General features: G+C 45.9%; 2 protein-coding genes across 2 annotated transcripts in view; one reads left to right on the top strand and one right to left on the bottom strand.

The window, feature by feature from the left end:
• TUBB2A (tubulin beta 2A class IIa) overlaps positions 1–14,517 on the top strand; it is a 55,932-nt gene extending 41,415 nt beyond the window's left edge. The window contains exons 1-4 of the mRNA XM_039246527.1: positions 10,550–10,694; positions 11,986–12,094; positions 12,441–12,551; positions 13,261–14,517. Of these exons, the coding sequence (XP_039102458.1) occupies positions 10,638–10,694; positions 11,986–12,094; positions 12,441–12,551; positions 13,261–14,321 (1,338 nt within the window). The 5' untranslated portion in view covers positions 10,550–10,637 and the 3' untranslated portion in view covers positions 14,322–14,517. Of the gene's footprint in view, positions 10,695–11,985; positions 12,095–12,440; positions 12,552–13,260 lie in introns of the transcript that reaches the window.
• Positions 14,518–15,469: 952 nt separating this feature from the next.
• The window catches only part of BPHL (biphenyl hydrolase like), a 34,505-nt gene continuing 32,954 nt past the window's right edge, over positions 15,470–17,020 (bottom strand). Inside the window, exon 7 of the mRNA XM_039246523.1 lies at positions 15,470–15,592. Coding sequence (XP_039102454.1) covers positions 15,505–15,592 — 88 coding nt within the window. The 3' untranslated portion in view covers positions 15,470–15,504. The remainder of the gene's footprint in view (positions 15,593–17,020) is intronic.

The following is a 17,020-nucleotide window of genomic DNA, read 5'->3' as shown; positions in this document are numbered from 1 at the left end:
CCCCTACTGCGTGTCCTGCCCACAATGCCCCTTTAGTGGAGGACTGTTGAAGGACAGACCAGAGGCTAAATAGCCCCGCTTCCCTGGCTCTTGGTGTGACAACTGTGGTCCCTTACAGATCCCCCAGCATGGAGCCTTGTGCCCACCCCAGTAGCCTGCTTGCAAATGCAGCGTGGGGACTTCCCTTTCCTGGTTCAGTTCCCCACTACCTTCTTGCTGCTTCCTGGGACCACCTCCCCAGTAAACCTCACTCAATCCTTTGTCTCAGGTTGTCTTCTCAGGGACAGACCTACAATAGTCACCAAAGAGGAGATGCTGTTGTTTTTTATTGCTGTGGGATAGGTTACCACAAACTCAGTGGCTTGAAGCATCACAATCATCTTACAGTTTCTGGGGTTGTGAGTCGTGGGTCTCTGCTCATGTCCTCAAATGGCCATCCTGGACAGCTCCTTCTGGGGCCCGAGGCCCTCTTCCATGGCCTTGAGTGATTGGCCAAATCCAGTTCCTCCATAGGTCTGAGGTTCCTGTTTGCTTGCTGGCTGTTGGTCAGAGCCCATTCTCTGGGCCGAGAGGCTGCCTGCTGTGGCCTGCCACCTGGCTGTCTCCACAACATGGTAGCAGCTCCTTCAAGGCCAGCAGAAGAGTGTCTCTATTGCTTCAAAATTCTGATGTCTTCTTCTGCTACCAGCTGGAAAAAATTCTTTGCTCTAAAGGAGTTCATGTGATTAGAGGAGGCCCACCCACATAATCTCCCTATTTTTTAAAATATTTTATTTATTTTTGTGTGTGAAGAGAGAAAGGGAGAGAGAGAGGGAGCCACAGAATCTGAGGCAGGCTCCAGGCTCTGAGCTGTCAGCACAGAGCTCAACATGGGGCTCGAATTCATGAACTACGAGATGAATGTTTGAGTAACTGGGTAAAGGTTGTGTACACCCCACGGCCAGTGGCTCTTGGGGCTCTGATAGAATTCTACCTTCCTCAAATGGAAAGTTGGGAAATCGGAAGTTGGGAAATGGGAAACAGGAAGCACGTGGTCTTTGAAACATCTGGTTCCAACATCTGAATCTATGTTCACAAAGTAAGTGATGTTTCCACTTACTAGTTGTATGGTGTTGGGCAAGTATTCAGTCTCTCTGAACCTTAGCTTCTTTTTCCAGAAAATGGTCATAACAGTATGTACTTCAGAGGTTATTGCAAGGATTAAATGAGATGACGTATGTATAGTACTTGTCACACAACAGTGCAACAGTTGGTGCTGCAGTGAGCATCCTACTAAGGCAAGTGTTCAAGGGACAAGCTATATGACTTCTTGTTAGGAATGCTGCAAGGGGGGTGGGGACCAAGATAGATTTATTTTGGAATTTCTTTTAATTTTAGAAAATATGATTTTCAGGTCCCCTTTGGCCATAGACGTCTATGGATCAATGTGAATGTTCTTGGAACATTCATCATCATCAAAATAAGACCTTAGCCGATTGGTATTAAATGGTTTCCTTGGTACAGATTTTCATAAGGGTATAGAGCTTGTGTGCTCACATTTGGGGAAGAGTAGCAAGAGGTGGGAAAAAGAATCAAAAGGGAAACTTAGCACCCTTACAATTTTACTTAGGACTGGTCCCAATTCAGTAAGTTAAATTTGCAACTGCAGGTGGCTATAGTGGAAATTGGTACCTTAGGCTGGGCTCAGAGTAGCAACATAAGATTTTTTGAGGGAGATTTGCAGGGTGGAGGGCCCATTCTAATGTTTCTTCTACATGTACTCCCTGTTTTCCTGGTCTTGCTTTTCTATGACTTCCTTTCAGCTCCAAATTAAGATTGGACAGCAGGTTCTGGTCCCTGCATTAATATCTCATCAGACTTGACAGTTCATTTGTTGACTCAGCTCCTGATCTTGCTGTGCCTTTTCCCTCTCTTACTGTTCCTGTCCTCAGCCTATAGTGTGCTGTCCCCACTATGGAAAGCTTCAGCCTGTGCCCTATGTTCAGCTTCATTTCTCCAATATCAGTATTGGCATCTCAACAGGATCCAAATGCCTCATTCATTGCAAAACTATCCAACCTTAAATGTCATCTGTGAATCAGCACAGTATTCCCTGAGTTAATAGAAATTTGACTCAGAAGCACCCAGTACACAGGAATTTCTGGTTGCACATTGCTTCTCTATCCTAAAACTCACCCAAGCTGTTCTTGTGCACTCCCTGCTGGCCAGTGAGGGGAAATGACTGGTCCAAGACCTCTCCTCCTCTTTCATTTTCACCAAGGCAGTTGTGCACACAATGTGCCCCTCCCATTCCTCTTTCAACATTCTCAACTCTGTTAAATCTCTTTCAGAGGACAGAGTATGCCTTTCCCAATATATTTGTCTCCACCTTCTTTAATCTCCTTTCTTCTGATTATCAAAAAATCTATTTCATGTTTACACTAATTGTAGTATTTTTATCTTATGATATAAAAGCTAAGTTGCATTTGACTAATTGACTGCTATGTTTGGTAGGCATGTAATTAAACATTTATGAATTTTACTACTGTAGTATTCTTTTCATATTTTGGAGTTTTCCTCCCTGCACCCTCTCAAACTTTTTCTTAGGTCTTGAAAACTAGTAAGTGCTATGCTTATCATGGTAAACTTGTAAAACATGTAAACTTGGTAAACTTGTAAAATGGGTAAAATTTGCCTTAATATTAAAAGAGTGGAAATAACAAATATTCCTCATAATTAAGAAAAACAAAATATTGGTAGCATGTTACACAAGCATTAGACTGTGAGTGTTCAGCAAAATTTGGTATAGTCAAATAATAAATTTAACAAACTTAATCTAGCACATATTTGAAATGTTGCTATTACCATTTTTGTGGTACATGGCAATTAGGCATAAAGAATAAGTGATTACAAGAATATACAGTGGGGAAGACAGTCTCTTCAATAGATGGTGGTGGGAAAACTGAACAGTTACATGCAAAAGAATGTAACTGGACCACTTTCTTTCAAACAAAAAATAAAATCAAAATGGATTAAAGACCTAAATGTGAGAGCTGAAACCATGAAATTCCTAGAAGAGAGATCAGGCAGCAATTTCTCTGACATCAGCTGTAGCAACGTTTCTAGAACTGTCTCCGAAGGCAAGGGAAACAAAAGCAGAAATAAACTATTGGGACTTCATCAAAATGGAAAGCTTCTACACAATGAAGGAAATCATCAACAAAACTAAAAGACAACCTACTCAATGGTGGAAGATATTTGCAAGTGATATATCTGATAAGGGGTTAATATAAAAAACTTACACAACTCAACACCAAAAAAACCCCAAACAGTACAATTAAGATATGGACAGAGGACTTGAATAGACATTTTCGTAAAGAAGACATACAAATGGACAACAGGTACGTGAAAAGATGAACATCACTCATCATCAGGGAAATGCAAATCAAAACCACAATGAGATATCACCGTATATTTGTCAGAACGGCTAAAATCAACAAGATAAGAAATAATAAATGTTGGCAAAGATGTTGAGAAAAAGGAACCCTTGTGCACTGTTGGTGTGAATGTAAATTGGTGCAGCCACTGTGGAAAATAGTATGAAGAATACTCAAAAAATTAAAAATAGAAATACTGTATAATTCAATAATTCCACTACCAGGTGTTTACCCAAAAGAAATGAAAATACTGATTCTAAAAGATATATGCACTCATACGTTTATTGCAATATTCTTTATAGTAGCCAAGATATGGAAGCAACCTAAGTGCCCATCTATAGATGAATGGATAAGGAAGGTGTGGTACACACACACACACACACACACACACACAGGACTATTATGCAGCCATAAAAAGGGTGAGTTCATGTCATTTTTGACCACATGGTTGGAGCTAGAGGGTATTGTGCTAAGTGAAACAAGTCAGACTGAAAAAGACAAATATCACATGATTTCACTTATATGATGAATCTAAAAAATAAAAATAAACAAACAAAAAGCAGAATCAGACCTATAAATACAGAGCACAATTTGATGGTTGCCAGAGAGTAGATGGGGGGTGGGAAATACAGGTTTCCAGTAAAAATAAAACAAAACAAAACTGATTACAAAAAAAAGTAGCAGTACTTCTACACAGTCATAGTAAGTATTCCTGGGAATTAGTTGGGAAATAGAGGGAATCATGATGAGAAACAGTTTAGTGTTTTCTCTGAAGACTCCTGGCTGCACAAAGGAGGAGGCCCCAGGTGATGATATTATTCCATAACTTCAATGCGCTAGGTCCAATAAAGCTTTTTAAAAATGTACCTCAATATTATTTTACAGTTAAAAACAAAAGGCACCTCATATTTCAGGTGCATTTTTCCCCCAGGTATAATATGAGTGGTGGTGGTTGCTTGCAAGGACCATTCTTTATAAGTGTTATATATATATGTGTATGTATACATATGTATATAGATACATATGTATAAATATATATGTTTTACCTATTTATTTATTTTTGAAAGAGAGAGAGAGAGATGGAGGGGGGAAAGGCAGAGAGAGGGAGAGAGAGAATACCATGGAGGCTCTACACCCAACACAAAGCCTTGTGTGTGGTTCTGTCTCATGACCCTGGGATCATACCTTGAGTCGAAATCAGCATCAAGAGTCAGATGCTCAGCCAACTGAGCCACCCAAGCACCCCCAAAGACCCCCAAAGACCACTCTTGAGACAGCTGTACAGCCCATGTTGATGGTGGGCAGAGAGGGGGTGATTCCTACACTATGGGCTAAAACACTGGCAGTTTGGGTTAAGGCACTGAGAAGTCCTGGAACACCTTCCAGGACAGCAAAGCCCAGCCAGGGCTGCAGCCGCTGGGCCAAGGACGCCAAGACAGCAGCTCCTGGCACTCCCCGCCTACGACTGCTGGAAGTCTCTTCCTAGCACACTTTCAGCAGAAGGTAGAATTATTAGGCTCTGCACAACTTAATGGCTTTCTCACCACAGGGAGGAAAATGGTGATGTCAACCTTTCCGTAATCGCCATTTGCCTTGACGTTGAAACAGAGCATAACTTGAGCCCTGGAGCTTCCAAGAAAATGACCAGCACCTTTTGTGCATCCGGGTTGGCCCCATGGGAGTCAACATGGTTGGCCTCACCCAGATTCTTTGCAACTGAGATTTTGGTGTGAAAAAAAAAAGCCTGTATTCAGAAAACAGGTGGCGAGGGAACCGGAAAGTTGGGAATGATGAGGATAGGCTCTCTTGTGTTCCATGCCTCCTCCAGGGGCTAGTCATGTCCTGTGGGGGTGCTCAGGCTCAGAACTTCCTGCATGGTGTAGCAACACCCACTGACCTGCAGACCCTTGGAGTTTTCGAGGGGAAACAGCATTGAAATGGTGCCTTAGCTCATTGCCTGCCCAGTTCTTCTGTGTGTTTATTTCTACAATAGTACCTTTCCTGGCTGTAATTAATCTCAGGGACTAAAGGTCAAGATTATAATATGAAGATGTATACACAATACTATGAGGTACAAAAGACAGAGCATCACAGAAAAAGTGACGCTGGAGTTGAGGCCTGATTTATGGAGAGGAGCTCCCTGGAATGAAGGAAAGAGGGAAGGAAGTAATACCAATTATAATAGCTAATATTTATCTAACACTTGCTATGGGGCAGGTGGTATTCTAAATGCTTTCACATATTAATTCACTTGGTCCTTTTAACAACTCCAGGATGTAGGTGCTTTTATGGTTACTACTTTACTGATGAAGCAATTGAGGCACATAGAGGTTAAGTAACTTTCTCTCAGTCACACAGCTAATGAGTGTTGAGTCAGGATTTGCACCCACTCCATCCAGGGCCTGAGCTCTTAACTCCATCCAGGGGATGTGGGAGTGGGCTGAATGGGGAGAAATTCACTCCAGTCACGTGAACAGCCCTGGGTGTGTCAAGCAGAGTTTGCTCAGAGAATTTGGTATGTCCAGATGCTCTACTTTATGGGGAAAATGGTAGCAGTTGGGAGAAAATAACGTATGTTTAAGAATTTGTGAGACTGTGATTTAAGTCACAGTATAAGAAAATACAGTATTTCTTCATTTCTAATGTCCAAGGCGAAAGTAATTAAAATGATGTTAAAAAAGAACAAACAGAAATACCCTAACGACCAGGAAAAGGAAGAAGAAAATAAGGTAATAAATACATCAAACTATGAATGGGGAAGAAAAGTACATACAGAGAAGAGCAGAAAGACACTTATATTCTTTGGTATTCTCTAAATACCATAATAAAATATAAAATATAATATGAATTATAAGTTAATTAAATTACTAATTAATTAACAAGTTTATTTATGATAATATATTAATAAATTTCTATTCATATTTAAATTTATATTATATTATAAATTTATATTTATTAATATATTATATAAAATGTAAAATGTAAAATCTCCTAAATGCCATAATAAAATATATATGTGTATATAATGTATGTGCATATTATACACACACACACACACAAACACATTTGTTGTTTTCAATTTTGAAAGGCCCAATTGACAATTCTAGTAAAAGTAACACATACTGGGAATGAAATATTCTAGAAGGGAGCTAAAAAACATTGCCATATATTTACTCCAAATTATTATTGCCTGGTGCAAACATTTCTAAACTATAATGTGGTGGAATTGACATTTTCATTTGGGGTTCAGACTATTTATGCTTTAGGCAGTCTTTTAATTTTTTTATTTTTATGTATCTATTTTATTTATTTTTATTTTACTAATTTAAAATTTTTTATTTATTTTGAGAGAGAAAGTGATCAGAGGAGGGACAGGGAGAGAGAGAATCCCAAGCAGACTCCATGCTATCAGAGCAGAGCCTGACGCAGGAGGGCTCGAACTCACAAACCGTGAGTTCATAACCTGAGCTGAAACCAAGAGTCAGATGCTTACCTGACTGAGACACCCAGGCACTCCTATTTAATTTAATTTTAGAGAGAGAGAACATGAGCAGGAGGAAGGGGCAGAGGGAGAGAGAGAATCTTAAGTGGGCTCCATCCTCAGCTCAGAGCCCTGTGTAGGGCTGGATCCCACAACCCGGGGATTGTTCCCTGAGCTAAAATCAAGAGTAGGACCATCAACCAACAGAGCAACCCAGGTGCACCTAGGTGGTCATTTTAAAGAGGAAGCACTTTAAATGCTTTAAATAAAATTCCTCCATCTTCATCAAGAGATGTTTTTATTCAAAAGCTTGAAAATGTGTGCTCACAGCCAAAGGAGCAGGCAAGGCTATTTTAGACGAGTTTCACAGGGAAGAGAAGTTGAGATGCCTCGTCCCCTAGACCTCCTCTGAGGGCACAAACAAATACACTGTGAGACTATTCCAGAATAATTCATACAACTTTATTGCTGGAATGGCCCTTGGATTTTCATTATTCTACTGATGCTCCAAATTGCAGAATCCCAACTAAATCTCTTTCAACCAGATCACACGTGTTGCATTAGAGATGGTATCCGCTGAGAAAAATTCTCATCACCATCCCACATCTCAAGGGCGCTTTCACGAGGCTCCTCTACTGGAAGGCAGGAAATGAGGACAGCCTGGAAGAGCGAAACGTGAGATCCTGAGCCCACTTTGTAAAGTGCAGGCCCAGCCCAGGCTTCTACTGGGAATTCACTCCTTTCCTTTCCAGTCTGAATTTTGAAATCATCACCCCAAAGTGCCTTCAGGGCAGGGATGGCTCAGACACTTGACAGTGACATCAAGTCCAAAGCAGGAAATGACAGGTGGCAGGAGGAGGTTGGCTCTCCTCCCCCCTCCCCTGCCCAACAGCCAGAAGATCTGCTCCTTTTCAGACAGGAGGGTAGGGGAGAAAACCATCTTTCCCCAAAGCTTGCTAAAAGCCTATTCCAGGGACGGGGAGGATCAGTGGGCCTTGTTCTTCTCTGTTATCATCTGCACGGGTGCTGTGCAGCATAGCATTGCTGTGTGACAGCGTGGTGGTGCTGGCGACGCCCACATGGAGGAGAGTTGGAGCTTACAGCCGTCGGATGAGTCACCTGAGGCTGGGCAGGCATTATTTAAAAATCTGCCTGTGTGCTTCTTTGATTATATTCCAACAGACAACAGGGGCGGGTACTGGGGGAGGCGTGAGCAGACGAGAAAGCAGGCTGGATGCAGACTGGGTGGCGGGAGGAGGCAGCTTCAGCAAGGACATTTGTTGCCAGTAATCCATGGGCCGTCCTCATGTGCCTGGGCCTGCTGTAATCAATGCTGTCATTTATTTATTGACTGTGCGTTCACTAACCGTCCCGTTCACATTGTCTCTCATAGACGTAACAAAAACAGATTTCCATGTTTCGCATATGGTAACAGAGGCTTAGAGAGGGTAGGTGATGTGCTTAAGGACCCAATCAGAACAAAGCAGAGTGGGCACCATCGTGAGGGTGATGTAGCCCTCCACAGGTAGCGAAAAGCCCCCGTCAGGGTCCCATGTCCACAGTATCATCCCTTCCAGTTCACATCTTCTGCTATTTGGCTCCAAGTCCCCATCTTGAAGGCAACAACAAAGGCTAAGAGGCAATTATCTCCAGAAAATCTTTGTGGCACAGTGTTTTGGTGAAGTTTCCTGGGGCAGGGCCATTTTCTGGAGAGGACCAAGCTTGGCTGGTCATGAAGAGCCCAAGATGTCCCAGTTGGAGGCAGACATGGGGAGAAGGTAGAGGCCAACCCCTAGGAACCTGGGAACAGTATCAGTGGGATGGACTGTGTACTGGGGGCCTGTCTGCATGTGGAGGGAAGGGAGGAGAGAGCCTAGGAAACCCATCCCCCATTGAGACAGGGCATCAGGCACTTGACTGGTTCTGAGAGGACCCCAAAGGACTTGCTTCTTAAAGCAGGCGTTATGAAGCCATGACACTGCCCATCACTGATATATACCCACTACTAACATGGCAAGCACGCTTCATACTTATAATAACAGCATCATCTTGCATTTTATGGGGGGTAGTTTTGCTCCATAAACTTGACCTCCTTTTATACAGAGCTTCTCATTTCCGACTCACAAAGCTGGCTGCAGGGCACCTATAATTACCATCATTTTATAGTTGTAGAAACTGGCCCCAGAGAGGAAAAGGAGTATGTGCAGGGGAAACAAAAACAGGTTTTTTTTGTTTTTTGTTTTGTGAGGTCCCTGCTCACCTAGCCCAGTGTTCAGGATCATCTTTGAGAATAATTAAGATTGGGTGTTACCTCACCCTGACCAAGCCTTTAAAACTCACCTGGGCTTTGTCTTTGTAGAAGGAATCTAGATGCCCTCACTTACTAGCTTTGTAGCTAGTCAGCTCTTTGAGCCTCCTTTTCCCAGCTGTGAAATTGGGAGAGTCATTACATTTACTCTAGAACAGGGCTGTTCAATAGAAATACCACATGAGTCACCTAGGTAACAAATTTTTCCAGTAGTCACTACCGGTTGGGCAGTAGTCATTTAAAAAGGTAAAGAAAAATAAGTGAAATTAATTTTTAAAATATATCCAAAATACTATTTTGATATGTAATTAATATACAAAAGTAGTAATGGCATATTTTACAGCCTTTTAACATACTCAGACCACAAAATCCAGTGAAGAGTTACACTTAAAGTACATCTCAGTTCAGACTACCTACATTTCAAGTGTTCAGTAGTCACACGTGGCTGGTGGCCTTTGAACTGGACTGGGCAGCTCTATAAGGCTGAGGTTGGCTTTAGGTGACATACTGAATGTGAGGCACACATGCCTGGGCTGATGTGTGGCTAGAATATCCTCTCTGACACACACTCTCGCATGCAGAATTTTCCACATTTAACTGATCTTTAGGAGGACCCAAAGCAGACAAATACAGCACTCTCCCAAACCAACCACCTTCCTCACAAGTAGAAGGAAAATGCCACCCACCCCGCCGTCCTTGGTTTCCTTGAACACAGTTCCCATCTGCTCTCACCTGGGAACCCCTCACTCTTCTCCATCCTGTACCCTCTCCCCGCGTTTAGAATAGCTGCGAATTTCCACCCGGAATAGAAAGGGAACGCGGCCCGGACTAGGGTACCTTGCTCAGGGAGGCAGGCAGGAAAGCTTAGCGAACAGTTGGAGAGCCCACTGACAGTTCTAATCTCCCTACTTCAAGGGGGTCCTCGCTGCCTCTTGCCCTCCCCCGGGAGGCAAGGACTCTGTTCCGAGGCAGCCCCTCCCCCTGGTTCCGGGACCCAGGTTTCCAACCCCTCTCCGGCATCCAGAATGGAAAGGTGGGTGTGGATGCAGTTTACTGAAGGACCCGGTTCAAGGGCAGGGCAGCGTCCGTGGATCGAGCCGACCGCGGCTGGCTGGGCCCGAGGCCCCGACAGCGCCCTTGGCCGCCGGACGATAGTACTGGGCGCCCTCCCGGCAGTCGGCAGTCAGGCTGGAGCGCCCCCGCACCTCGCACCGCGCCCCAGCTCCCCCTCGCGGTGCCGCAGTCCCCGCGGCGCCGCCCCCAGCCCCGCCCTCCATTACGTCATCGCGGGCCAGACCAGGGATGGGACCAGTCCCCCAGTATAAAAGTCTGGGCTGGGGGGCGGCGACTGGTCTCTGCTGCGGAGTCCGCCGGTCGCGCCGCGCGCACAGCTCCGAGGGCCAGCGCCTCCACCCGCTCCGCAGCCGGCACCATGCGCGAGATCGTGCACATCCAGGCGGGCCAGTGCGGCAACCAGATCGGCGCCAAGGTGGGCGCGCCACCCGGCAGGGGCTGGGCAGGGGAAGGCAGGCCCCGAGGGTGCGGACCCGGGCTGGGGGTGGCGGGGCCCGAGGGTGCCGGGCAGGGACCGGGGGGAGGCCGCGGTAACCCGCCGGCCCGGTGGCACATTCTCCGCGCCACCGCCGGGCGGGGCCCAGGAAGCCACACAACCTGCCACGATGCGCGCGGCGACGCAGCTGTGTGTGCTTTTAATCAAGGCCCTTTGAAATTTCCTCGGACACGGCTGTTCTGCGAGACTGAGTCGACATTTCCCTGGATGTATTACTCCCTGAAATTTGGATAGGAGCAGCGGTCATATTAATCCAGTAGCCTCATATGGAATTCAATTTGTATATTTTCCTCTATAGTTTGAATAAAAAAAATGCAATGTCACTGGGGTGACATGAGGGAGAGACTCCTTGTTGGGTTACAAAGACGAGGATGTTAGATAATTTCCCTAATAGGAGCACCATCTGGACGTGATGATACATAATGTCAGAGTCTGACGTCCTGTCTGCGAGGCGGCAGGTGACCGTCCTGGGGCTGGGACTTCCCACCGCAGTGGGCGAGGCAGGAGCCAGCGTGGTGGTGCAAGGGTGTGGGCGGGAGCCTGGACAGGGACGTGGTCTCTTTCAGAACCGCCATATTGCCCACCCCAACCTCCCCGCCCCCTTTCCTGCCGCAAATTCACAATGGGAGCCTGTGCCCTCCCCGTGCCCAGCTCTGGCCACTGTCGCCAGTCGGGCTCCCAGACTCCTCCTGCCCGCCCTTCCCTACGCCCCCATCCCCTGCTGGGGGCAGGGGCGACAGGCCACAGGACGTCAGTGGTAGAAAACTGCGCTGCCTAGAGGGCTGGGTGGGGTTTGCGCCAGGAGACACTGATCCCTGGAGGCAGTCGCGGGGCGGGGTCCAAGTGGTCCTTGAACCTGGCTGGCAGCACCCATCCATCAGCTGGGATGCTGCGACATGCAGCCCTGCCTGGGGGTGACGGCCTCCCCAGCATCCACAGCTTTCCCCACAAGGGCATCTGCTGGGCTCACCCTCCTGGTTCAGTGCCCTTCCCAGCGTTTCAGTCTGTCGCCCTAGTATGGCCGATGCTCTGCGGATTTCCAAGCCCCTCTGCAGCAGCTGCTGCAGGAACAGGGGCTTGCGGCTATAGGACTCCTTCACTGTCTGCCCACAGTGGCCACCGTTCCAGGGACGTGACAGGGAGAAAAGGGCCATCCTTACTGATATTTAGGATGCCAGGCCATCATGTGATTTTTTTTTTTTCTCCTCAGTTTTGGGAGGTCATCAGTGATGAGCATGGGATCGACCCCACTGGCAGTTACCATGGAGACAGTGACTTGCAGCTGGAGAGAATCAATGTGTACTACAATGAAGCTGCTGGTGATTATTTCAGTGTTTTTTGCCCAGTCAACCTTGCTTTGCATACCGTGGCAGACGGAATGTGCTAGGAACATACAAATGCCAAAGACATGCTTCTCGCATTCATTTCCAACGTCGACTGCCAAAAAGTACACTTTGTGGTTCCTTACAACTCCTGCATGTTCGCCATGACTAAGCATGCCATCATCTCCTCTTTTAAAGCTGTAAAGCACCTCTATCCACTTCACTTTTGTGCCAGATGCTAGAATTTTCTCTAATCACTCTGCCATGAAAGGCACATAGAGCACAGCCTTGTCTCTGATTCCTTTGCCCCCTGTAGGTCTAAGTCTGGCTCTGTTCCTCACAGGTAACAAATATGTACCTCGGGCCATCCTGGTGGATCTGGAGCCTGGCACCATGGACTCGGTCAGGTCTGGACCATTTGGCCAGATCTTCAGGCCAGACAACTTCGTGTTCGGTATGTAGTCATGATCGATGGCAAATGGCTCAGTGAGTCTCAACACTATGGAAATCATAGTTCTTCGTGCTGAATGCTAGGGTGGAGACGGTGTCCATGGGCAGTCTTGAGTCCTGGCCTAATTCCACTTAATCCTGGGGTAGCCACTTCTGTGGTCCTTCTCTGGGCAGTTCAAAGGGCTGTCAGCCTGCAGAGGGTTTCTTTGATCCTCCCACTACAGAGCAGCCCGTGACAGTAAAGAATACTGAGCAGTGATAAACCTTCCAACAGGAGTTAACAGGCTGCTGATAATGTCAGAGGACCAGAGACAGCAGGTAATGACTTAAGGAAGCCAAAGGCCAAAGGTACAGGTTATGACCAGAAGTGGAGACAGTGGCTTGGAACCCATCTTCTCTTCAGATCATACTGTGCCCTTGCCCTTCTCTGTTATTATACCTATTCACAGGTTTCTGTTCCTAATTTTAAAACCAGTTGGATTTTGTTAAACCATCTTCTTGATCAGTTAATAACTCCATATGAATAAACTTGCTTTTTGTCTTATGATCTCCAGTGTTTTTGAAGATCATGGATGTATAGAAAAGTCTCTGTAAGTAAAAAAGTATATCTAAAAGAGAAGAATCTGCAACTCTAAGATTAGTCCACAGTCAAAATGAAAGAATTCAGATTTCCTTATGTTTTAGTGTCTATTATTCTCCTTTCGTTCTGGCAGGCCAGAGTGGTGCCGGAAACAATTGGGCGAAGGGCCACTACACAGAGGGGGCCGAGCTGGTCGACTCGGTCCTGGACGTGGTGAGGAAGGAATCGGAAAGCTGTGACTGTCTGCAGGGCTTCCAGCTGACCCACTCGCTGGGGGGTGGCACGGGGTCGGGGATGGGCACCCTGCTCATCAGCAAGATCCGGGAAGAGTACCCGGACCGCATCATGAACACCTTCAGCGTCATGCCCTCGCCCAAGGTGTCAGACACGGTGGTCGAGCCCTACAACGCCACCCTGTCGGTGCACCAGCTGGTGGAAAACACGGATGAAACCTACTCCATTGACAACGAGGCGCTGTACGACATCTGCTTCCGCACCCTGAAACTGACCACGCCCACGTACGGCGACCTCAACCACCTGGTGTCTGCCACCATGAGCGGCGTCACCACCTGCCTGCGCTTCCCTGGCCAGCTTAACGCTGACCTGCGCAAGCTGGCCGTGAACATGGTGCCCTTCCCGCGCCTGCACTTCTTCATGCCCGGCTTCGCGCCGCTCACCAGCCGCGGCAGCCAGCAGTACCGCGCGCTCACGGTGCCCGAGCTCACGCAGCAGATGTTCGACTCCAAGAACATGATGGCCGCCTGCGACCCGCGCCACGGCCGCTACCTGACGGTGGCCGCCATCTTCCGCGGCCGCATGTCCATGAAGGAGGTGGACGAGCAGATGCTCAACGTGCAGAACAAGAACAGCAGCTACTTCGTCGAGTGGATCCCCAACAACGTGAAGACGGCCGTGTGCGACATCCCGCCGCGCGGCCTCAAGATGTCGGCCACCTTCATCGGCAACAGCACGGCCATCCAGGAGCTGTTCAAGCGCATCTCGGAGCAGTTCACCGCCATGTTCCGGCGCAAGGCCTTCCTGCACTGGTACACGGGCGAGGGCATGGATGAGATGGAGTTCACCGAGGCCGAGAGCAACATGAACGACCTGGTGTCCGAGTACCAGCAGTACCAGGACGCCACGGCCGACGAACAGGGCGAGTTCGAGGAGGAGGAGGGCGAGGATGAGGCTTAAGGACTTCGCAGATAAATCGTGCATCTTTAGTGAACTTCTGTTGTCCTCAATCAAGCATGGTCTTTCTATTTGTATACTATGGTGCTCAGTTTTGCCTCTGTCAGAAATTCACACTGTTGATGTAATAACGTGGAACTCCTAAAAATTACAGTATTGTCTAAGATATCTATACTAATAAAAAAGCATGTGTCTAAAACTTTGTGATCTTTATTTTCATTTCAGGTAATTTTTATTCCACTAAATCCTTTTTTGTTTTTCTTTAACTCACTGCATCTTTTTTTTTTTTTCATTTTTAATGTTTGAGAGAGAGGGCGTGTGCACAAGTGGTGGAGGGGCAGAGAGAGAGGGAGAGGATTCTAATCATGCTCTGCACCGTCAGTGCAGAACCAGATACCAGGCTCAAACTCCAGAACTGAGCTCATGACCTGAGCAGAAGTCTGCAGCTTACCCAACTGAGCCACCCAGGTGCCCTTCCGCTAAAAACTTTTTAAATAAGTCTCTGGGTTTAATAATCTTAACAAAATAGGATTTTTGTTTAGTATTTTTAAATGGCTTCTCTGCTGTTTTAGTAAAGGTAGATACAAAGACCTATTTTTCATCTTCACTGGCCCCAGGTATTAAAGTAAATGAAACCAGTAAACATGTCCAGGAGTGAATCGAGATTTAAGGACAAAGCAAACTTTCCTTACTTGCTGTAGTTACACCAACCCTTATGAAAATGTTAGTATGGAGAGCCCTGTTTCTCTTTGAACAATGTGATAAACACAAGTAAAAAGATCAGTGAAAGCTTGTACCTCTCAGAAAAAGGTACAGCATAAATTTAAGATTCAAGGTACCCTGAAATAACAGTCCATAAATACTCCAAATGCTTCATGTAAATCCATTTGAGAGAAGGTAAATCACAATCAGAATTTATTTTTTTAAGCTAATGGTAGAATTCACAACTCAAGGTTTAAAAACTCTGAGCTGAAATCCAGAGTTAGACTTAACACTGAGCCACTCAGGCGCCCCAGAAGAGGTTTTAATAGGTCATTATTTGTATACGTCTGGGAGCACTTGGCTGGAAGTAGAAAGCCTGGGGAGGCAAGGTGAGCTGTGACTGGGTGTGTTTCACAGGCAACAACAGAAGGCTGAAGCCCCACACTAAGGAATGCACAGATCCCAGCAGTTCTCGTGGGTGTTTTTATTGCAAGAAGTCTTCTGCTAACTTATTGAATTCATTTGCAAAACGTAGATGCAGATTGTGTTTGCCTTCTGGCATCAGATGCAACCTAAAAAAAAAAAAAAGCTTATAATTAATGGCACACCATTTAAAACTCTTTTTTTTTAAAATTTTTTTTAATGTTTTATTTATTTCTAGGAGAGAGAGAGACAGCATGAGCAGGGGAGGGTCAGAGAGAAAGGGAGTCACAGAGTGAAACAGGCTCCAGGCTCTGAGCTGGCAGTCAGCACAGAGCCCAACATGGGGCTCGAACCCACGAACCGTGAGATCATGACCTAAGCGAAAGTCGGACGCTTAACCGACTAAGCCACCCAGGCGCCCCTAAAACTCTTATCCTTTCTAACATTTCATGAAAATCTAAAGTGAAAAACTGTCCCTTCTTTTCATGACTACTATTGGGGAGAAAAACGTAAGGTACATAATATAAACTTTCTCAGAATATAGACTTAAGGGTGAAAGCCTCTTGGGGGTTGACTTAACAGAGCACACACATGGTATTTGGAAATTGGAACTGTATCCTGTAACAAATGGCTTGACTTTTAAATCTGATTGAGAGTGGGGGATGTGATTCAGTTATTACCTATGGAGGAAAAATCCATTTTAATAAGGTTGATTTTAAGAGAGGAAATTGAGGAGGTAATAAAATACGGAATGTCTAGAATCCACGGGATTGGAACAGGTGAACTTCTTGGGGTTTCCTATAGTGAAAGTCCAAGTCAAAAATCACAGCCCCCACCAGCCTGTTGTTTTAGGTTCAAAACCACCCTGTCACTTTTAGAGGACTAACTAAGTCTGGATACAAGCCTCCAGACAAAGGACAAGTTAAGGGTTCCTTGGGACTATGCGGGCAGCTGGAGGCGGCATCAGCAAGGCTTTGTTCTGCAGCTGTCACAACATGTCTTGTGGCAAACCTCACTGTGCTCATGAGACGCCTTTCAATAAGCTTTTGGTCAAATGTGGCTGGTTGCAATTTCTTTAATAAAGACAGTCTTCCCTGAATTCTGCATTTATTGGCTATAAAAGCACAGAAATAATAAAAGTTTTAAACAAAGCTTCTAGGATATAAGCACAAGTTCAAGCTATTTTATCTACAATAACAACTGGGACACTAAAATGGGCATGGGGCAAAATGCCAGTTACTACACCACCTAATTCTCTGACCTCTCAACAACTGGGGTTTGAGAGCTCTAAAAACTTCAGTGAGCACTAAGGAGGATTTGCAAGGAAAAGGAGCTGGGGAACAGAGCTATCCTTGGACAATGTCGGGCCCCCTGCAACTCCACCACATCAGGTGTGAGGTAGGGGTACCTAGATGCACATGATAATCTACTTGAAAGAGGATATATCGTTGGCATCTTTCTGAGGCCCTTGGGAAGGCTAACAATGCCACGAATAGCCAGAATACTCCAAATTCAATTTTAATGTGGTTCAGGAAAAAAAAAGGATGAGCCACACCAACCCCAAAGGATGGACCCCA

Source organism: Hyaena hyaena, unplaced genomic scaffold (assembly GCF_003009895.1).
Source record: "Hyaena hyaena isolate Hyena2069 unplaced genomic scaffold, ASM300989v1 scaffold_282, whole genome shotgun sequence".
NCBI classification, from domain to species: Eukaryota; Metazoa; Chordata; class Mammalia; order Carnivora; family Hyaenidae; genus Hyaena; species Hyaena hyaena.
This window is presented reverse-complemented; position numbering and strand designations above follow the sequence as displayed.